At 57.9% G+C, this 21,553-nt stretch overlaps 1 protein-coding gene and 1 long non-coding RNA gene across 3 annotated transcripts; both read left to right on the top strand.

Annotated features, from left to right (window-relative positions):
• Positions 1 to 1,047: 1,047 nt before the first annotated feature.
• On the top strand, positions 1,048 to 15,750 carry LOC135986322 (maestro heat-like repeat-containing protein family member 2B). Its single transcript, XM_065630280.1, has 28 exons — positions 1,048 to 1,731; positions 1,963 to 2,102; positions 2,772 to 2,894; positions 3,656 to 3,821; positions 4,220 to 4,318; positions 5,299 to 5,450; positions 5,820 to 5,963; positions 6,713 to 6,805; positions 7,349 to 7,418; positions 7,528 to 7,632; positions 7,914 to 8,059; positions 8,266 to 8,385; positions 9,176 to 9,283; positions 9,482 to 9,638; positions 9,952 to 9,992; positions 10,150 to 10,291; positions 10,607 to 10,659; positions 10,871 to 10,978; positions 11,186 to 11,305; positions 11,494 to 11,604; positions 11,998 to 12,159; positions 12,386 to 12,508; positions 12,806 to 12,873; positions 13,213 to 13,345; positions 13,446 to 13,541; positions 13,990 to 14,094; positions 14,305 to 14,428; positions 14,575 to 15,750. The coding sequence occupies exons 1-28, from the start codon at positions 1,707 to 1,709 to the stop codon at positions 14,622 to 14,624; spliced, it is 3,084 nt and encodes a 1,027-aa protein (XP_065486352.1). The 5' UTR covers positions 1,048 to 1,706; the 3' UTR covers positions 14,625 to 15,750.
• A 2,294-nt stretch (positions 15,751 to 18,044) lies between these two features.
• On the top strand, positions 18,045 to 20,725 carry LOC135985944 (uncharacterized). 2 transcript variants are annotated; one of them, XR_010605820.1, is made up of 4 exons: positions 18,045 to 18,115; positions 18,871 to 19,059; positions 19,385 to 19,505; positions 20,526 to 20,725. It is a non-coding gene; the product is annotated as an uncharacterized LOC135985944 (long non-coding RNA). The 2 variants fall into 2 exon arrangements; XR_010605819.1 differs by having other exon boundaries at positions 18,048 to 18,123.
• Positions 20,726 to 21,553: the final 828 nt, after the last annotated feature.

Here is a 21,553-nt window from a genome sequence, read left to right as displayed (position 1 = left end):
TATGCCTGTATTATCTCAACAATGCCATCTAGTATAAGTAGTAACTAAAAAAAATACAGCTGCCTTTTGTATTTCCTGTCTCTGATCTCTGCAGGTGGATTTTGAGAGGCCTCTGTGGCCTCTCCATAGCGATGTGTGAAGGGTGACAGTAACTTACGTTACCTGTCTCTGGTTTAGTGTGTGTAAATTATGTTGCCAACAGATTAGAGAATCTTCACTTGCTCCAAGAACATACTCTATTGTAATTTTACTTGCATTTGTATTTATTTTTGGATGTCCTTGCTGCATAGCTATAGGATTGTTCTGCCATAGGGTGAAACAGGCTTCTACAGAAGTTTTTACCTAACTGTGGTGGTTCTTAGACCCTGCAGTCTCATGCAAAAATCTTTCTCACATCTGGTACTTGCATTCCACATGCACATGGAATACACAAGTGTAACTACATAAAGCTCAAGTTTTGTTTGACATGATTTCTATTTGAAGTTTAGAATCATAGAATAGCGGGTTGGAAGGGAGCACAAGGATCATCTAGTCCAGCCTTTCTTGGCAAAGCCCGGTCTAGACAAGCTGGCTCAGCACCCTGTCCAGCTGAATCTTAGAAGTGTCCGATATTGGGGAACCCACCACTGCCTTGGGGAGATTATTCCAAGGACTGGTCCTTCTCATAGTGAAAAACTTCCTTCTTCTATCCAGTGAGTATCTCCCCAGGAGTAACTTGTTACAGTATTTTAATTTGTTAAAAAAAAAAATTATAACTGTGGATGAATTTTCTGGACACTTGGAGAATCAGCTAATATGGAAATGTATCCTATTTCTTGAACAGAATTCCTTTTCAGAGTAAAATATCCCCTACCAGAGTACACTGAAAGACTGGCCTAGTAGAAAGAAGGTGACTTCACCACTGCCCTGGGCAGCCTGTTCCAATACCCGACAGCTCTTTCGAGGAAGAATTTTTTCCTAATATCCAATCTCAACCTCCTCTGGTGCAACTTGAGGCCATTTCCTCTTGTCCTGTCACTTGCTACTTGGGAGATGAGACCAACACCGTCCATGCTACAACCTCCTTTCGGGCAGTTGCAGAGAGCGAGAAGGTCCCACCTCAGCCTCCTGTTCTCCAGGCTGAACCCCCCAGGTCCCTCAGGACCCCCCCAGGTCTCTCATGCTAGAAGCTCACTTCTCTGGGGAGAGCCCAAAACTCCTCCCAGGCATCTCCTGGAGTATTTTGACCTCTGCTTTAGGGACAGAAGATCCTCGGTGGCAGCCTCAGACTCTTCCAATGAATCTACCCGAGGTGATTTTTCTTTCTGAGTGGAAACTCTGTCCTGCAGGATCCACCCAAGACTCCTCCCAGGGTCTCGCAGAGTCACCTCACTTCCTATAGGAAGCTGAGACGCCAGGTGGAAGCCCCAGACTCCTCCAGTGAAGCCACCTGACATGATTTTTCTCTTTTGGAGAAAACTGCTGCATCTGGGACCTACCAGAGACTCCTCCCGGTCTGGTCGTGTCTGGTCCCTGCCCCACGGTGTGTCGCCAGCACGTGTCCCTGTGCCACCGCAGCCCTGGGTCAGGCACCGTGCCCTGCGGTGGGGTCACAATGCCTGGGTTCTATCTCCTCCTCTTGGGGCTGGCGTTGCCTTGGTTTCTCGTGGTGTTTGAGGGAGGAGAACCTGGTGAGAGGAGAGCGTTGATCTGGGAGATCTGCAGCCATGAGGCGTATGAGGGCGCTCCGAGGTGAGGGGCTGGCGGGAGGTTGGGGCGTCTGTCCCTCCAGGTGCTGTCCCTGTCACCTCCCCTCCCGTCCTGCTGCCAGGCACCTCCCCAAGGGCTCCGGCTCCGTCCTGTCCCTGCCCTCTGTGGTCCAGCCCAGCCCAGGCTGGTGGTGCTGGGGGAGGCTGGGGAGACCTTCACCCTCCCTGCTGGAAGCTCTGCAGCCAGCAATACCAGTTCCTTCTTTCCTTCCAGCTCTCTGTCCATGTGTGTGTCCCCCGTCCAGAGCCTCCAGTCCTGAGGACAGAGGCCGGGCGGCAGGGACTGTCCCTGAGGCTGTTGACACCTTTGTGGCCATCGGGACTTCTCGGCTGAAACAGCTGCAAGACCGTGAGGTGAGGCAGGGGGCGAGGGCTCCCCTCCGTGCCCCGGGCTTCCCCGGGGCCGCGGCAGAGAGGGATCTTGTCTGATGGCATCTCTGCCCCGCAAGCTGCGTCCCCAAGCGCTGATCCTACCGCTCAGGCGGGACGAATGTCGCTGCTCCCTCCCTCCTGTCCCCAGGAGCTCTCAGCTCTCTCCTGGGCAGGGCAGAGCCTCTGCCATCAGCCCCAGCTTCTCCCCAGTGCCTTTCCCCAGGTCCCCAAGGCCCCTGCCGAGCTTTGGTTTGGAGCTGTCCCAGCAGCCCGGGGCTCCTGCCTGTGCGAGGGGCGGCACTGGGTGCAGGGTGCTCGTGGCTTCTCCCTCTCAGGTCAGGGGCTGGTGCCCACGCCTTCCCCTTGGCCACCTGGCACCTTCCCTCTGACCTCCACCTTCCCCGTCCTCAGGAGTGACCCCCACGGCCTCTTCCCCTGGTGGGGTCTGTGTCCCTCTCTGGCTCCCTGCTTGTCTCAGAGCTGCCGCAGAAGATCTTTCCATTCCCCGTGGCCTTCCCGACGCGATACCTGCAGCTCGTACCTCGTGCCCGTGTCCCACGGATGGTTTGAAGGACAGCGGGTCTCTCTGGTGGCTCCCTGGGAACGAGAGCAAAGCGAGTCCCATCACTGCCCTTTGTGGTCTGTCCCCAGGGCGGCCGGGTGGACACGTACCGGGATCTGGAGCGTGTCTTGCAGGGACAGGATGGCTGCTTGCCCAGCGGTGTCGTGAACCGCCTCATAGCAGAGGCCTCGGGTGACTTGCGAGCAGCCCAGGTGAGCCTGTTCTCCCACAGAGTCACCAAAGCAGCCTGCCTCCACCCCTGGTTTTTGGGGAAATACAGAGATGTTCCTCGGTTATTCAGACCCAGCGGAGGTCCTCAGAGAGAAGCTCTGGGGACTCCTCATGACAGAGAATTTGAAGAGGGGACACAGAGAGCTGTGCAGAGAAGTGGACTTGGGGTTGTTTCTAACTGAGCAAGAGCTGGGGTCAGGCTCAAGGTTACTTCTTGAATACTGTGTTCTACCTCAAATCCTGGGGTCACTTTTGGGCCCATCACTGCAGGACAGCCCTTGAGGTGCTGGAGAGAGTTGAGAGAAGGGAACGGAGCTGGTGAGGGGCTGGAGCACAAGTGTGATGGGAGCGGCTGAGGGAGCTGGGGGTTCAGCTGGAGAACAGGAGCTGAGGGGAGACCTTCTGATCTCTGACCTGCCTGAAAGGAGCTTGGAGCCAGGGGGAGTCGGGCTCTGCTCCCCAGGAACAAGCGCCAGGACCAGAGGAAACGGCCTCAAGTTGCGCCAGGGGAGGTTGAGGTTGGATCTGGGGACCAATTTCTTCCCCAAAGGGCTGTGGGGCATTGGAACAGGCTGCCCAGGGCAGCGGTGGAGTCACCATCCCTGGAGGGGCTGGACAGATGGAGATGAGGTTCTCAGGGACATGGGGCAGTGCCAGGGGCGGGTTAACAGTTGGACTCAATGACCTTGAGGGGCTTTTCCAACCAAAATGATTGTGTAATTCTATGCGGCGCTTTTTTCAGGGTGTGATGGATGATGTGAGGATGGCCGCCAGTGACTTCTTGGTGGCTCTGGCCCGCTCCCACTTCTACTTCGTCATGGCTGAGCTCCAGAGCCACCTGAAGGTGGCAGGGAAGGTCCCTGATGAGGTTGTGCTCGTCACCTTGGGCAAGATGGCCAGCAGCTACGGTACGGCACCCTCGGCCTGCTGCTTTTGGCAGGGGTCCGTGATAACAGGGAAAAGGGATCCCCCCGCTCCTTAAATGCCCTGTCTTGAACTGGGGGGACTCTGGAGTTGCTGCGCCTCCTTGCTTGGTGCCAGGACCGGCCAGCAGCTCTGCCTCAGCAGCCCAGTCCTGGTGCTTGGACAGTAGGAACCCACTGGAGACAAACCCACAGGGTCTCTGTCCCCCGCTGTCCCCCCTATTTCCCCACAGGTCTTCCCCATGTCCCCCTTGGGAAGGCCACCCTCCTGGCACCCTTTGGCATGTCCCCCGCGGCCCAGCAGCTCCAGCCTTGCCAGAGATGGACCCTGGTGTCCCCTGTGTGTCACTGACCCTCTGGCTCCCTCTGTCCCTTCTCGGCAGCCCCGCGCTGTGTCCCCTTCGCGGGAGCGACGCTGCTGGCGCTGCGCAGGACGCTGAGCCAGGCGGGGAGCGGCCGGACCCTGCGCGCTGTCTGCGGGGGTGAGTGTCAGCTCGGCCAGGGCCCGCGCAGGGGCTGGGGTGGCCTTTGGTGGCTCCATGTGATCCTAGAGGAGAGGTGCTGGGTGTCAGCCCACCCTGGGATCCCAAACTGCTGAGTATGCAGAGGAGCGGGGGAAGCCTGGGAGGTTTCTGTGGGCAGGACACATCAGGAGCTCCCGGGTCCCTTCCCGTGGCTTCTGTTCCTTACAACGAGGAGCTACAAAGATGCTGAGGGGTCTGGAGCATCTTTCTTCTGAGGAAAGGCTGAGAGAGCTGGGGCTGTTCAGCCTGGAGAAGGCTGAGAGGGGACCTTATTTATTCTGGTAAATGTCTGAAGGGTGGGTGTCAGAGGATGGACCAGACTGTTCAGTGGTGCCCAACGCCAGGGTGAGGGGCAACGGGCACAGACTGAGACACAGGAGGGTCCATCTGAACATGAGGAGAAACTTCTTTGCTGGGAGGTGCCAGAGCCTGGAGCAGGCTGCCCAGAGCACGTGTGGAGCCTCCTTCTCTGGAGACTCCTTCTCTTCTCCCCTCAGTTCCAGAAGGACAGGGAACTGCTGGAGAGAGTCCAGCGCAGGGCAAGGAAGATGCTGAAGGGAGTGGAGCATCTCCCTTATGAGGAAAGGCTGAGGAGCTGGGGCTCTTTAGTTTGGAGGAGACGGAGGGGTGACCTCATGAATGTTTATAAATATAGAAAGGGTGAGTGTCACGAGGATGGAGCCAGGCTCTTCTCGGTGGCAACCAATGGTAAGACAAGGGGCCACTGAGGAGGAACAGGTGCAGTGGGGAGGAGGGAAACAGCGGGGTGTTAGAATCCAGACACCTCCAGAGCACAGCTTGTCCTCGGACCCAGATCTGGTCCTGGACTGGGCCCTGCTGAGCCTGGGGCTGTACTTAAAGCAGGCTTGGGCGAGGGTGCAAGGACCCTTCCTTGCTGCAGACTCTCACGTGCTCCCTTGTCCTTTCTCCTGGTGCAGTTCTGGAGCGATGGTCCAAGGGCATCACCATGTACTTGTGCAGCCGCAAGCAATGCCCCTTTCCTCGCAGAAGGGCAGCACAGCTCTGTGGAGACATTTACCCGCTCTTCCATCACGCGGTGGTAAATTGGCTGGGCTGCAAGGAGGAAGAGGTGAGAAGGGCCGCAGCAGGGGTGTCCGCGTCAGTGGGTCCATCTATGCCCCGTGGGGTCGAGCAGAGGGAGGTGGGGAAGGGAAGGGGTCTGCGGGGAAAGCCCCCGAGCCGGGAGCCTGCTGGCACTGTGCCTGAGGCTGGGGGCTCCCTGGAGAGAAGCAGCCGAGTCCTGCAGCCCTTCTGCAGGAAGGGCTGGGCTACCAGCCTGGGGAAACGCTGGCTCTGCTCTGGAGTGAGTCCCTTTCCCGCGGGGCAGAAGGGAAGGGGAACCCCCTCCCAGTGGGAAGGGAAGACTGGTGTCCAGGGGGTGCTGAGCACCAGGCAGAGCTTCAGCCGCCCAAGCAGAGCCTCTCCCTTCCCTCCCCAGGATAATCGGGCTGTCCTCCGTGCGGTGGCTGCCATGGTTGGCGTCCTTGTGTGTGAGGAGCGGCACTGCCAGCGTGCCCGGGAGCAGCTCCTCCGGCTCCTGCGCCGGCACCAGTGGGTCCAGGACACGTCCCGGGTCACCAAGGTGAGGACTCACGCAGGGCCCGGCGTGGCTGATCGGCGGGTCTCTGCCAGTGCCACACGGTGCTGGGGAGCTGTGGGGTGCCAGGGGACCTGGGAAGCCCTTAGAGAAGGAGCAGGGAGAGCAGAGGAGGCCTGAGGCTTCCTGGGCTCTTTGGGCAAGAAAAGCGTGATGGGGGGGTTGGGGACAGGGGGAACCAAGAGTCCCTGGGGCTCATCTTCTTGGGAAGGGAGGCACTGGCACCTCCCTGGGGCGCTGTGCGTGGGCAGAGCTTTGCCGTAACGTCCAGTGCCGTCCAGTGAGGGACAAGGTCTGAGTGGGAAGTGTTGGGAGGAGACATTTCTTCCTGGAAAGGGCCGTCGGGCACTGGAACAGGCTGCCCAGGACAGTGGTGGAGTCACCATCCCTGGAGGGGTTGAACAGACGTGGAGATGAGGTTCTCAGGGACATGGGGTAGTGCCAGGGGTGGGGTAACGTTGGACTTGATGAGCTTGAGGGGCTTTTCCAACCAAAATGATTCTCTGATTCTGTGAATCTGAGTTGTCAGCAATGGTCCTGTGCAGAGGCCAGAGACCCTCTGGTGCTGCTCAGAGTGGGGGCAAACAAGGACCCCGGGCAGGAGGGTTTGGGAATGTCCCTGGGAGCTGACATCAGGGGCTCCCCTCATCCCAGCTGTGCTGGGCTTCTCCTTTTCCTGGGGCATTGCGGTGGCTTTAGTCTCCTCTTCCTCACACCTCCCCGTTCTCTTGTAGAACCTCGGCCACGTCCTGCAGATGCTGCAGGGAGGTCAGACCCCAAGCCCACGGGGCTCCGCTCTCACCACCCGCCCCGCTGGGCACCGCCAGGTAAGGGGAGCCTGCGGCGCGGGGCAGGGTGTCCCTCTGCCAGGACCACCTGCAGAGCAGCACGCCAGGTGGTGAGCCAGGTGCCATGGAGGTGCCTTAAGGCTGCAGGAAGAGCAATGCTGGGATCCCAGGGAATGGCAGGAAGATGTGCTGGGGAGGATCAGTTGGACATGAGGAAAAGGTTCTTCACCCAGAGGGTGCTGGACACTGGAACAGGCTCCCCAGGGAGGTGTCCCGGCCCCAACCTGACAGTGTTCAAGAAGAGACTGGACAATGTCCTCAGACACACGGTGTGACCTGTGGGGTGCCCTGTGCAGGGACAGGAGGTGGACTCGAGATCCTTGTGGGTTCCTTCCAACTTGGGACATTCTGTGATTCTGTGCTTGGAAGGGGCTGGAGGGGCAGCCTGGTTCCCACAGTGATTTCCCTCTCAGCCAAGCTGCAGGAGGAACAAGGGAGGGGGGGAAGGCAGAGAGCACCAATTCTTTTCAATCCCTCTCAAGGCTGATGCACATTTCTCTCAAATGACCCTTGTTCCCACAGGTCCCTGATGTGACTGAGGAGCCTGGCCCAGCCCGTAAGGCAAAGCCATCCCGCCACATGATGCTGCAGGGTAAGGAGAGGGGACGGGGCGATGTCACCGTGCCGTGGCAGCTCTGTCCCTGTCCTCGGCAGCCAGGGGCAGCCGCCTGCTAATGCAGGACGCGATTTCTTCCCTGCAGCCCAAACCTGCCCTGCGGCGGTTCTGCGGTCCCAGCTGAGGCACAGGAGCGAGGCCCAGCGTGTGGCAACCCTGAGCGTGCTGGGAGAGCTGGCTCGCTCTGACGGTCGGTGCTGGGGCCGGGGACACACGGCAGGGGCTGGGGCTGCTGGGCTGAGCGCAGGAACAGGCTGGAAGTGGTGCAGCTGCACCCGAAAGGAGCTGCAGGGTGCGGGTGGGTGGGAGATGCTCGTACCAGTGCCGTTTCTCTCATTCTCTGTGTTACCAGAGCTTTTGGTGCCCATAAAATAGCCGCGCCTCTAGAAACAGAGTCACTCTGGGCACACCGCTGGCTCCTGTGAAATCAGAGTCAGGCCTTGCTTTTCTGTCCCACCAGTGTATGTAAAGCTTGGAAGCTTCAAGGGAACCTTGTGCTGTCAGGGCTCTGCCTCAACGCACACCTCTCTGTGTCTCTTCCAGCTCCTGCAGCAAGGAAGAAGCTGCCCCAGGTGGTGGTGGCCGTGCAGCTGGTGCGCAACGACCCCAGCGCCCAGGTGAGCTGGTTTGGGAAGGGACAGTGCTGCCAGGGAAGGCAGAGAAACCCTTTCCCTTGGGGCAGAGCCTGGCCAGGCCATGGCAGCAGCAAAAGCTTCTGCCGTGCTCTCGTCATCTCCCCGTGAGCCGCAAAGGCTGTCCCCAGGTGAAGGCGGCTTCCCTGTGGTTTGGAACAGGAGGGTGATAACCATGCTCTCCCCGGCAGGTGCAGAGGGCAGTTCTGGAGTTCACCCGGGAACTGCTCAGCTACGGCTCCCAGAGCTGCTGGCCACAGGATGTGGTGGGGCACATCTCCAGCGAGTACAGCCGGAGCTCGGGCAGACTGGTAAGGGCAGAGCAGGACACCGGGGCTTCAGCCATTGCCTGGACCGTGCTGAGAGCTCCTGCAGGCACCCTTGCCCATGGAGAGCTCCACGCTGCAGGGCCATCGGTGCCAGCACGGCCATCGCAGCGGCCTCCACAGGGCTGTGCCATGGTGGTGGAGATGTCTGGGTGATGTGGGTTTGCACCTGGACACGCCACCCAGGACTACCTGCACGCCCCATGGGCTGAGCCGTGCCCACACGCACCTCCAGCAAAGCTGCCTTGGGAAGGGAGGGACAGACTTGTGGGGACAGGGCATCATCCATCCCGAAATGCTGATGGGCCATCAGCCCAACGCAGCCCGTGCACACAGGTGGGCCTGGCTAGAGGAGCTTTCTGTGGCGTTCTCGTGCTCTGGCTCTCCAAAGCACGCCCTGCCCATCCCATAGCAGCCCGGGGGCCCACATCCCTTCTGGCAAGGGGACAGGCTGTGTGGCAGCCCCTTCAGTGAGTGTTTCCAGCTGGGCACCCAGGAGATGAAGGCCAGGGATGGCCCAGCCTGCTGCTGGCTTGCCAAGGATCTTCCCTCTCTGGCTGGAGCATCTGGCTGTCTGGGAGATGTGTGTGTGCCACTCTTCTCCAGGGCTCCAGGAGGCTGTTTTGGGAGCAGGGCGAAGGAAAGGGCTTCTGGATTCTCCTTCGGGAGGTCGCTGCTCCCAGGATGCTGGCGCAGCAGCAGTGCTGGGGCCGTGCCTGAGCCTGGTCGGTTGGGAGCTGAGAGTAACGGGGGTTTTGCCAACTCTGTTTTACAGGCAGCAGGAGGCCTTTTTGCCTGGCAGCCTCAGGAGCACAGAGCTCTTCGAGCCCCGTGCGTGGACATCCTGGGCTCGCTGAATGTCTCTCAGAGAGGGATGTCCCAAGTAAGTTGCTCTCTGGCCTGCTGCTATGGCCACTTCTTTCCTTCAGAGTGTTTCTCATTGCTCTTCCTCATGCCCTGAACCTCTCCCCTCACGTGTGCTCACGAAGCACACGAGGCTCAGGGAAATGTAGACCATCCTTTACATCTCGGAGCTGAGTGGAAATGCGTATGTGCTTCATTGCTCGGTTCTTCTCTGCAGCTCCTGTGGCCCAGGCTGCTGCAGCACATCGTTCCAGCCCAGTACAGTGGTGTGCTGATCTCGCTGTCCTGCTCCCTGCGAGCCCTGCTGGAGAGACGGGAGAGAGCGGGATGTGAGGAAGAGGAGGAGCCCGATGCTGTGGACTTGCAGGAGCAAGGTAGGAGCCCCAGGGGGTGCTGCTGGGTTTAGAAGGGGCTCAGACCAGTCTGTGTCTCTCTGTGCCCCACAAACCCTGAGCAGGAGCCCAGGAAAAGCAAAGGGCAGAGTCAGGCTCTGGCTCCCGGGGAGCTGGGGCTCCTTCCTGGCCGTGCTGGATCTGCCTTCATCCCATGCGGGGCAGCCCGGGGAGCCCGCGGGCCGGCACTGTGGCCATGCAGCTGCTCTCAGCCCTGTGTGTGCCACGGGAGGTACGAGGGTCAGGGCACGGCGGGGGCTTCTTCGTCTCACCCAGCCTTTCCTGCTCCCCGCAGCCCGGCTGCCGGCTCCCCAGGCGCTGCTGGCTCAACTGCTGGTGAGTAGTGGGGCCCTGGGGAAAGAAAGAGCTTTTCTGGCAGCACTCCCGAGCCCGCCTGAGCCCCTCCGGGATCCCAGTCCTGTCTCGGGGCTGGCAGGGGTGGCTCTGGTGGCTCTGGTGACAGGAGTGACCTGTCTCTCCTGCCCTCGCCCAGGTGCTGTCGGCGGCTCCTCACACCAGCAGCGGCCGCGCAGTCACTGCCTTGCAGCCGCTGCAGGCCCCGCAGGGCTGGACCCGTGGGGCCTTGGGGACAGCGTGGGCCACCGAGTTCCCCCTCCTGCCGCAGCACCTGGCAGGTAAAGTGTGGGTGGGGGGAGAGGCTGGAGGGGAGGGAGGAGCAGGAAAATGCAGCTTCCCAGCAGTCACACAGTGGGGATCAGCCGTGGTCAGTGCATCCTTCCCCAGCATGAATTCAGTGGCTCTGACAAACGCCCCTGGGTTCCCTCCTGTGTCTGTGGCCTTGCAAGGGCTTTGGCATAGGTGCTTGTGGGCCCTTTCCAGCCTGATGGCCTGGGACTTTTGGGAGGTCTGATGGCGGAGGAGACCACTGGGCCCTTCTTTGGTGTGATCTTGAACGGCAGCAAGAGCTTTTGCTTCCTCTTGCTTTCTAGGAAGAGCCGAGAGCTCCCTGGACTCTGCAGAGTTGGAGCAGCATGTGCTTAAGGTACAGCATCCTCGGGGGGTGTCACAAACAGACGGGTAGAAGAGGGAGCAGACAGAGTTGTGGGAAGCTGTTGAAAAGAGGGCTGGGTTTGGCAGGAGGAGACACTGCCATTCCAGCAGCTCTCCCCCAGCAGCATCCCAAGACACATGGGTGCGGGAAGGGCCCTGGCCAAGGGCAGGGGGACACTCACTTCCTCTCCTCTTCCCCCCAGTTCCTGCGAGCATCCCTGGAGCCCGTTGAGGATGAGACCTGGACCGTGGGCCTGAGCCAGCAGCTGAGCTGGCAGCTGGGCAGCTCTGCCCCTGGCTCCTGGGAGGAGGTTTGTCTCCTGCCCCACACCAGGGCTCTGCCCATGCAGGCAGTTTTCACTGCTTCACCCCCAAACTGCGCTTCCCCCCGTGCTGCCCCAGCCTGGTACCGTGGCCGCTCTCGCCTGCTCCTGGGGGAGTCGGGTCCGTCTGGGGCCAGCCCTCTCCTGACAGGTCAGGCTGTGACCGCATCTCAGGCTCAGCCTCTTCTCTTTCAGCTTTTCCTCTACAAGGCTCTCGGGAGGGCGCTGGCAGGTTGTCGGGACCTCAGCCATGTCCAAGGGCAGGTGCTGAGATTCCTCCAGGACACAGACTCTGTGGATCTCTCTGAGACCCAGGTGAGGTGATGCTCATGTCCTGCCCCTGTTCCTGGGGCAGAGGGAGAGCTGGTCCTGGCCCCGCTCCAGACCTTGATGTCCCCATCGCTGCTGTTTCCCCCTTATTGCAACATCCTGCTTGGCCATCGTCACTGATCATGGCTGAGTGCCTGGGCTGGAGCCCGCTCCCCATTTCCCTGTGGTTGCAGGGGATGATTTCTGTGGTGTCCCATGTTGCTGAGACCCACTTCAACCTGGTCTTGGACACGGTGACTGCTTTCACCAGAGACGGGTTTGATGAGACTTCCACGGGCTGGAAGGTAAAGGATGCAGGGTTTTGCTCTTTGGCTTTCCTTTTTTGGACCTTATTTTCACTTCTACACCTTCTGTAGCCAAACTGTGGCAGCTGTGTTTATATCAGCCCTCTTGTAAGAGCTGCCCAAGACCTGTGTTTCAGAGGGGATGTCCCAGCGTTGGGGCCCCTGAGATGTGTTGGGAAGGACAGCGGAAAATCCACCAGCCGTGTGTGCAATGCTGGCTGCTCCCTGCTCCCCATCCCGTGCGAGAGCCCCGGCTGCAGGACGGGAACAGCTCCCAGCCCCGGAGCTCGCAGCTCGAGGAGCAGTGTGGGGAGGTGCCCAGGGGAGGAAGGAGCTGGTGAGGGTGCGGGGCAGTACTGGGGCTGACGTCTGGGGGCATCTCTGTTGTCACAGGCACAACCGCCGCAGGGCACAGAGAGACCTTGGGCCACTTGTGCTGCTCTGATGTGCACGTACAGCGGCACCGCTCTGCGCACCTCCAGGGAGCAGCTACTCGCCTGCATGGATAGAGAGATCATGGGCACCATCCTGCGGCTCTCCAGAGTCACACAGAGGGTAGGAGCATGACCCGTGCAGGGACAGGGACGCCTGGGTGCCCTCGTTCCAGCCCCTTGGGGCTGGGGTGTACCAAGATGGACAAACTCTTTCTAAAGATCCCCCAAGGAAGGATTTGTCCTCAACATCCAGATGCAAATCCCTGTGTGTCCCCCTGCCCATACTCCTCTTCCACCTCTCAGCCCCGCAGAGAGTTCAAGGGCTGCTTTGCTCTCTTTGCCCTCAGGAGATGCAGCTCAAGCTCACCCTGGTGCAGAGTGTCACTGAGGTCAGCTCTGCCATCCAGGCTGTGGGTGATGCTGGCAGCTTTGAGCTGTCCTTGAAGCAGGAGGTGACACAGACCCTGCTGGTGAGTGCCTGCAGCAGGGACAGACGCACAGGAGAGCTTTGGGCTGCGCTTTCCCCAGAGAGGTGATGGTCTCTGGGCTTCACGCGAGCTCCTGAAGCTGTGTCCTGAGCTGCAGGGCCCTGCGGTGCAGGGTGGCTGTGGAGCAGGGTCCCTCCTGCGGTGCCTTTGGGGACCCGTGGGGTGACGGGGCAGTGTCTGCCCAGGCCTGGCAGCAGAGCCTGTCCCGGGGGAGGCGGGAGGGCTGTCCCGTGTCCATGCCCACTGGCAACTCTGCACCTTTGTCTCTGGGACTTGCAGGACTGGATCAAGGAGGAGCCTGGGGACTCCCTGGTGTACGGAGTGTTTCAGGCCCTGGAGGAGTTGAGGTGAGGGCTGTTTCCCAGCTCCTAGGATTCCCCGTGTGCCCCGTCCCAGCTGGCCAGGGCAGCCCCAGTGGTGTTGAGCTGCTGGGGCCATGGAGTGGGAGGCTGCTCCCCATGTTGGGTGTCTCCTGAGCCCCAGGGGTTCCTTCAGCTGGGGTGGGGGTTTGCTGCTGCCCGGGGGGAGGCAGGTACTGCTGGAGCTGAGGGCAGCGCTTGCTGGCAGGGGTTGGGGGTGTTAGGTTTGGAGCCCTCGATTAGGAAGAACCTGGTCGTGGTTTGAGCCAGTCTGGAGAGGGCTGGTAATTCCCCTTTCTCTTTTCTCTTCCTTTTTCCTCTGGCCAGCAAGCTGAGGCCAGCGCTGAGCAGGGAGGAGAACCGCGACCTGCTGGCCATGTGCTGCCAGGCTGTCCTGTCCTTTCCTTCCGAGGAGGGGATGAAGAGGGGCAGGACGGTGCGGGCAGCTCTGAACATGCAGGTACCACGGGGCAGTGCCTGCCACCCTGGTTCAGGATCCCCTCGATGTGCCCTGGCAGCCCCCGTGATGCAGAACCTCAGCTCTCCTCTCCTGCTTCCAGCTTCTGCACAGGAGAAGTGTTGAAGATCTGGGCCACCTCATCGAGACTCTCCTGGCGGCAGAGGAGACCTCAGCTGGCTTTGATGATGTGGTCCTTGTGAGTAGCCATGGGGAAAGTGTCGCAGGGGCAGGGAATCAAGGATTTAGCGGGTGACAGCAGGTGGACACCCCTTTCCTACGGGAACGTAGGGCTGTGGCCCCTCGCCCTGAGGCTGTGTGCCCAGTCAGGGGCTGAGCTGGGGGACAGCAGTGCCAGCCACTGCGGCCTCAGGCTGGGCAGAGGAGTGGTTGCTGCCGGAGGGAAAGCTGAGAGCCGGCCATGGGCTGGGTGACAGCAGCCTGGGGAAGGCTGGAGCAGGGACACGCTGGCAGGGAAGCAGCACCTGGCCCGGGGCAGGGTCGGCTGGAGAGAGTGAGGCAGCGGAGGCTGCAGGGCCAGGGCTCGGTGGGGTTGGGGGCCGTGCCCGGAAGGGGCCAGAGAACGAGAGAGAGGGATCTCCAGGAGAGGAAGATCCCTGTTGTGAGAGAGCTGCACCCTGCCCCAGGTCCTGCAGCACTGGCTGGGCTCCGACAGAGCGTGGGAGCGGGAGAGAGCCCTGCGGGTTTGTGCCCGTGTGCTGGGGGCCTGCAAGGAGCGAGCTGAGCTCACGGTGAGTAGGGACCCCCGCACACCCTGGTGTCCCCTCCCTGCCGTTCCTGGCCCCGCGAGGGAGCCCTGCCCGGCTGGGTGCTGGGTCTGGGGGCTCCTGGGCAGCTCCTGCCGGCCCCTCTGCCCGGCTGCTGCTCAGGGAGCGGGACAGGTGGCCGAGACGAGTGGGTGCTGGGGCGCCTGTGACCCTTGTCCTGCTGCTCTCCTGCAGAGAGGACGCCCTTGCCGGCAGCTGGGCTCCCTGGTGGGACTGCTGGTCTCTCTGACCACTGACTGCCTGGACTCGTCCCGCTACAGGGCATGGCTCTGCATCAGCTACCTGAACCAAATGCAAGGTGAGGAGAGCAGGCAGTTGTGTAATGAATAAAATTTTCTTCTTTAAACAGTTTTATGAAACCCAAAACCCCCTCAGCATTACTGGATTTAAAGAAATTGCAAACTAGACAAGAGCAGCCATCTGATAACCTTTTATTTTTAACAGTGTCAAGATATTCCAGCTGGGCGCCGAGCACCTCCGCTGGCTCAGCGTAGCAGCGGTACCCGCGGCATCGGTACCCGAACGCCTGGCGGAGCAGACAGGAGCAGTAACAACAGCAGCCGCTCCCAGCCAGGATCTCCAGCCTCATTTATTACCATCTCGAATGAGGCGGTGAAGAAAGTCCATGCCCACACTATGATCATCTTTGCAGTATTCAAAATCCCTGTGATTTAACAGGACAAATTATTCTACCATCCAACAGTTTCCCACATACGGTATCTTCTCAGCCAGGAACAAGATGGATTTAAGGAGGGGATTGCAAAGTAAAGCGTTACCCACAGTGTGGGGAAAGAAGATCGCTCAAAGTCATGAACTGGTTGAAATCTGAGAGTCCTAAGTCTACAGTCGGTACTCTGTCTGCTAATTAGACACTGACGCTAAGTGCTTGAGCAAACTTTCCTATCCATAGTTAGGCCCACCTGGGAGTTGGTTGAATGCATGAACTGTCTTTCAAGAACACATGAATTTATCTGATTCTCCACTGGATTTTTTTTCCCAATAGCTTTATGCCACCGGATTTGTTGCATTAGTATCTTTCTTACATAATTCCCTGAAGACCCACCTCTAAAGCCTTTTGTCATGTTACTTACCTGACACATTCAATGCCTATAAATCTCAGTAACAGTGTGCATCTTTGTACAACACAAACATGTATGTGTGTGTGGACATAGATGTATGTTATTTGGGTCAAATCTTTATGTGTTGTATGTAGGTATGATAACACAACTTGCAGAAAAGTACAACCTACCGATGAAAACAAGTTTCAGCTCTGCTCCTGGATTTTTTATCCAGATGAGTGTTGATTGTTCAGCATTACCCAATGGCCAACTTCCTTTCAGATTCACGAAGGTATCGGTACTAGATTTGTTGTTTCATAATATATTTGTATACTTAATGTATAATATATTAATAAAGTGCACATTATACGGTAATTTAGGCAACAAAATAATTTCAGTGAAGATATCTAGAAGTAAATGAAGGTATAACTGATATATTTTATAGCTGCCCTATTTGTAGTTAATATGGTCAGAAATGTGCAATTACGTTGTGTGTAGATGTGAAGTTGTATACCTTGCTGATAACTGCATTCTAGTGTGTGTTTTTTTCATAAAAATTGATATGGGAAAAATGAAACCAGGTGGTGTTTTTTCCACTCCCCCCCCGCCCCATATTGTTACCAGTTTGCTTTTTATAAACTGTTTCTGATAATACGGCAAGTTCTTATTATTGCTTTGAATTCCCTGTAGATCGCTAAAATGAAAAACACATATAGCTTCACTTCAGCAGATTTATTAAAAATGAATGAAAGATGTCAGGAGTCCCTGGGAGAAATATATCACATGACCTACTTATATCGTGGGACAGGCTGAACTGGTATCGACAGTGCATTTTATAGGCGATCAGACACACTCTGCCTGAAGCTATAAACACGCCAAAACTTTTTGAGATTAAACAGGATTGTAAGGAATCTCCCACTGAGTTTTCAAACTTGCATTATGGATTAGATGCAACAAAAATCCATACTTTCTTTTATCCTTTGCTATACAGGAGGTGGTCGAACTTTTCTATAGCAGATTCAATCACTTGTAGAGCAAGATTGTCATCTCCTGTGAGGAAGCAGGGTAGATTTATCCGTACTCTATAAGCACCATTGATGAGCTATATAGAGTAACAGCTTAAAAACAAACAAACAACAAGAAGCTAATGAACAAAAACAACAAAAAAGGCAAAAAAACCCCAAACAAACCAAACCCAAAGCCTGCATGCCCCCTTCTCAGTGCTGTGATGTCTGCTTTCTGGGGAGCTCGTGGGGTGTCCCCACAATCTCAGACACAGGTGACCCAGCCGGTGGTGCCACCAGAGAACAGTCTGTGTGACCCAGCTCGCTGAGCTGACCTGGGAAAGCCGGGGACAAAGGGCCGGGCTGGGTCAGCAGGAGGTTGGTTCCAGCTCACGGAGCAACTCACAGAGCGACTGCGGAAACAGCCCCGAGCCCAGGACGAGCCCCTGGCCCGTGTGCTCCTGTCCCACCGCCACGGGCTGTCCTGTTCCAGAAGATCGTTGTGCAGGATCGTTTGAGAACCTTTTCTGAAGGATGTGAAGCATCCAGAGCAGCAACCCCTGCCTGGCTGCTGCTCAGCCAAATTATTGCTGCAAACAAGACACAGGGCACAGAGAAAGGCGATATATTTTATTAGGCTAGAAGAAATCCGTAGGAAAAAAATATTTTTAGGTATGTCAGGCTTTTATTTTTTATCTGTGTGTCTGTCATCCGCGCGGCTCTGGGAAAACGCGTTCCAGGGCAGCTGAAGCTGCCCACGGGTCAAGAAGAAGGGCCGGGGGTGTGAAAAGAAGCGGGCGCGCTGCAGCGGCGCGGGGGGCGCGGCGCACCCGCGCTCGGTGCTGCTGTCTGGTGGCCACAGGCCGGTACTGCAGCTGGGAAGCGGCGCCCTGTGCCCGTGCCGGGGCGGGGCCGAGGGGGGCGCTGCCGCTGCGGGCGGGGTCGTGGCCGTGGCCGTCAGAAAGCGGGGGGCAGCGGTCGGACCGGCCGTCGGGAAAAAAAAAAGAGGCCCCCGGCTGTCGTGGGGCAGCCCCGCTGCGAGGGGGCACGGGCGAGGAGGCGGCAGGAGGCGGCAGCGGCGGCGGCGTCTTCTCGGTCCCGGGCAGAGCGGGGAGAAACCTGCCGGCCGGCGCTCCTTAGGGTTGAGCATTTCTCTTGTCTTTGTTCACAGTGAATTTATGGGCACGCTGCTGTTGGTCTTTGCTTTCATTCGTTTCCCCACTGCTCCCTAATGTTCAGGAGCTCCAAGTCAGGTTTTTTTTTTTTTTTTTTCCAATCACTAAGACGTGTTTTTCCCCCAGGAGAAGCTATGCTTCAAAATGAATTTGTTTCCTCACAAATGTGCAGCTCTGTTGGTGTAAGAGAAACAGAAACCCACCCTAGTCAAGTTCTAAGCGTGTGTCTGGGAGATGGATGGTTTAATTTTATGAGTTCACACCTATGCAATTTTAGTGCCGGAGGAAAATGGAAGATAAGGGCTTTTTCTGGTGTACGTAGTAATCCGTCCAGCTTTTTAGTATAAGTGAATGAGCGCGGTTTGTTCTTTACTTTTTAGTTTCCATCTTTGAAGCTGCACGGCCAAATGGGCTCGGGAGTCCCCGCAGGGTGGCGAGAAGGCGAGTGAGGATGCAGAGCGGGCCAATCAGACGGCGCGAGCAAGGTTGAGGGGCGGAGCGCTGATAGGCGGTGAGAATGGCGATTGACGTGCGTAGTCAGCCAATGAGGTTGTCGAAGGGGCGGTGCTTGTGATGGTCCTACTGCGCATGCCCAAATGGGCGCAGTCCTCAGTCAGGTCTGGCGCAGGCGCGGGCTTGTGGGGGCGGAGCGCGGGAAGGAGCATCCAATAGGAGGGCAGCGCGGTGGGGTGGAAAGCAGCCAACGAGAGCGCGCCGACTCAATCCAGTTGGAATAGCTAGCTCCCTGGCAAGCGTGTCCGTGGTGTCTCGGGGGGGTACCGGGAATGAACGGGACGGGCGTCGGGGCGAGGGACGTGAGGCTGCAGAGCTCTCGCTGCGGCCGGCTCCCGGGGATCTGGAGGCAGGCGGTTCAGGGCAGGGCAGTCCTTGGTGAGGTCCCCAGAGCCGGCAGAAGGCATGAGGTGACAGGCAGGAACCTCCTGCCGGGTGTCGGTGCCCGCTGAGCGCGGCGGAACGGTGGGAGGGAGTGAGGGGAACGGAGCTTGCATGCTGCCGCGGGCCGGGGACAGCTGGGGTCGGGACTCAGAGGCGCTGCCTCCGGGTGCCGTCGGCCAGCAGAGCAAGCCGGGCGCGTTAGCCTTCCGGCACCGGGCTGGCGGGCGGCGGTGTTCGTTTTCGGGACTTGCGTCCGTCCCTGCGACAGGGGCGCTTTCCTGCCGCGGCTCTCTGGTTTTTTTGGTTTGGTTTGGGTTTTTTTGCGGGATTCCCGCGGAACGCGGCCCGCCTGCTCGCCCGGGGCTGCCGCGCCGGGTCTCAGTGCTGCCGTCCTGTGGGCAAAGCGCGGTACTGCAGGCGGCCGCCCCAATGCGGTGCCGCGGCGTGCCTCGGTGCTGCCGTCGTGTGGCGAAACTCGGGTACTGCAGCGCACGGCCAGCAAGCGCTGCCGCTGGGCGATCCCTTATTCTGACTAATTCCTCTGCTTCTTTCTGCGCTATTTTCTTAAGATGCTGAACTCTAATTTCGAATTTTTGTTATTCATAGGGGGAGCTATGAACACCTGATGCTCAGGAGATCCCGCAGCCCAGGTGGGGAACAGAATGTGGGAGAGCAGAGCCCAAGCGGGAGACGTGGCAACATCTTCCCTCCCCACCGTGCCATGGGGCAGCTGCCGGCCTGTGGGATGGGGACTGCGACTGTTTGGGGCACTGCCCCCTGTTTTGAGGAGTTGTAGTATGTACATATGTAAATGGCATTATGAGAGCAAGGAGCTGCTCATGGGGGCTATTTCCCTTTTCTACCTTTTTTTGGAGAGAAAAAAAGGGGGGCTTTGGGGGGGTGATGATGATGTTACTGGGAGGTGTGCTGATGTTACTGGAGGAGCAGGCCAGTGAGAGATGGGGGGGTTACAGCCCCAAAATGCCTGAAGGATCATGGGTGGGGTGTTTAGTGGTACTGTGCGGAGGAGAAATTTCTCCCTGTGCTCTGCAGGGAAAACAAAATAAAACAATCCTACATCAAAGCTGTCCTGGAGAAATAGTTGCTGTTTGTCATTCAGGTTCTAGAACTGCCGGATGTCCTGTTAAAGGTTGTGGTGGTGCAGGTCAGGGATCCCCAGGCTGTGCCGAGACCACAGGACGGCTGCTGGTGGAACAAAAGTCAAGGAGAACTTCTCAGAGGTAAGAACCTTTTGATTTGCTCTCCTCAGGACACATCCATTTGCCTCTGGGCCTCTCACAGGCTTACTCGCCACCTTGTTCCCTCAGAAACCCGTTTCCTTCCAGTTCCTCTGTGATTGCCCTGCCTGCCTTTGCGTGCCCGCAGGCTCTTTGGTGGCATCAAGGTGCCCGTTTGACCTTTTGCTTCATTAAATTCCCCTCTTTTTCTCTCTTCCCCTCAAAATTTCCCCATTTGCTTTTGGCACATCCCAGAGGCCTCATTTTTCCCTCTTGTACGCTCTCATGCCCGCTCTGTTTGCCCCTCTGCTCCCTTTAGAACTCCTCTGATTTCCACCTGCTCCTCTCAGGACAGCTGAGCTTGTCTTTTGGGGCACCTGAGAGCCCCCATTTACCTTCCTTGTAGCCGCCCCCCGTGTTCTTGTTGCCTGGGGACCTGTTTGTGTATTTTGCAGCCCAGAGGCCTCTGTTTGCCTTTCTTCTGACCCAGAGCCCTTCACGTGGCCTCCAGTTGCTGCAGGACCTCTCCCTTGGGCAGCGTGCCCTGGAGCCATCGCAGGCACCCCGATCAGCTCCCCACATCCCTCTGTACCGTTCGTGTGCCCCCTGTCCCCTTGTGTCCCCTCCATTGTCCTTCCAGGCACCAGAATCAATGTGTGTGGCAAGTGGCCTCGTCAAACCACGTCCCTTCCAAGTGCCTCTGTCCCCCACATGGTCCTCTCGGGAGGAGGGCTTTAGTATCGCTCTCTGTGGACTTGTTTGTCTTTCTTTAGACCTCTCCCGAGTGGTTTTGTCATTTATTTTCGTTTGAGATGCTTAAGTGTTACTTACGGTGCTTGGTACTGTTTCTGCCATGTGGGGTTTGTTGTTGTTTCCAGCCTATCCTGGTGTTTTCTGTCCTTTGGGATTTATTTATTACTGTTGTGAGAGTCAGAGAGAAAACGAGGAGTCTCTGTGACTTACAACTATTGTTGATCTCCAGTGTTTTAGAGCAGGATTCTTACAGGATGTATTTCTCCCCAGAATGCAGCGCTGGTACAAGTTCACCAGGACACGTGTGCCCAGCAGGTCTGTCGGGCTGGGCAGGCGGTGAATGGACGCGCTGGCAGCGGCTGCTGAACCAGCCGGGGTTTGTTTGACCGTGTCCAGCCTCGTACGTGTGGTTTGTTTTCACTTGCGGGTTGAAACAGCAGTTTCCTTAATTAAAAATACCCCAACATGGCCCCCGGCTGTTTATAAATGGAGGTATTAAAAAACCTCCCAGGTAGTAATGATTCCCAACATAACATTAAAAGATTTAGATGCAAAATAAAATTAGAAAACAGTGAGTCATGACTGTCTATATTTAACCACAGCTTTTTTGGGAGGTGTGTGAAAACATCACAGGAATGAATTACCTCTAAGTAGAGTCAAAATAAAAAGACAGCAAACTACATGTGATTAACAACAGTTAATTTTAATTTTTCACTGTGATATCCAGTCTGGGCTTCTCCTGCAGGGGCGTGTCCTCGAGAGGTCATGCCCCCAACTCCATCCCCCTCAAAGCTCCGCCCCTGCCAATGTGTGCCCTCCCCAAGGGGCGTGTCCCATGCACACCCCTCCCCTTTCACCGCACCACCCGAGGAGCATGATGCTCTGAGGCCCCGCCCCCAACTCCTCCCAACCACCTCCCCTAAGCCACGCCCCCTCAGAGCATGTCCTGTAAAGGCTCCACCCCCTCCAAAGCCCCTCCCTTGCTAAGCCACGCCCCCTTGGGGCACATCCCCTGCTGACCCCACCCCCGAGTGGGCTGTCCAAGGGGTGATGCCTGCACAGGCTCCACCCCCGGGCTCCTCCCACAGGGCGTGACACACGGAGGCTCCACCCCCTTCCCCAGGCGGGGCTCCCCGTGGGCGCATCCTCTCATAGTCCCCGCCCCTCCGCACTGACCTCACCCCCTGCATGCGGTGCCACCCCCAGCTGTCTCCCCATCCTGTGCCCCCCCAATCTGTGCCCCATAAGTAACCCCATAGCAACCCCACAGGTACCGCTATAGCAGCCCTGTACCTGCC

Source organism: Caloenas nicobarica, chromosome 2 (genome assembly GCF_036013445.1).
Source record: "Caloenas nicobarica isolate bCalNic1 chromosome 2, bCalNic1.hap1, whole genome shotgun sequence".
Taxonomy (NCBI): Eukaryota; Metazoa; Chordata; class Aves; order Columbiformes; family Columbidae; genus Caloenas; species Caloenas nicobarica.
Note: the sequence above shows the minus strand (reverse complement) of the source record. Positions and strands in the feature narration are given on the sequence as shown.

Coding starts and splice junctions, on each gene's coding strand:
- LOC135986322 (XM_065630280.1), top strand. CDS start 1,707: ATGAGGCGTATGAGGGCGCTCCGAG. Junction 9,284..9,481: donor CTCAGAGAGGGATGTCCCAA/GTAAGTTGCTCT, acceptor TCTTCTCTGCAG/CTCCTGTGGCCCAGGCTGCT. Junction 12,160..12,385: donor TCTCCAGAGTCACACAGAGG/GTAGGAGCATGA, acceptor CTTTGCCCTCAG/GAGATGCAGCTCAAGCTCAC.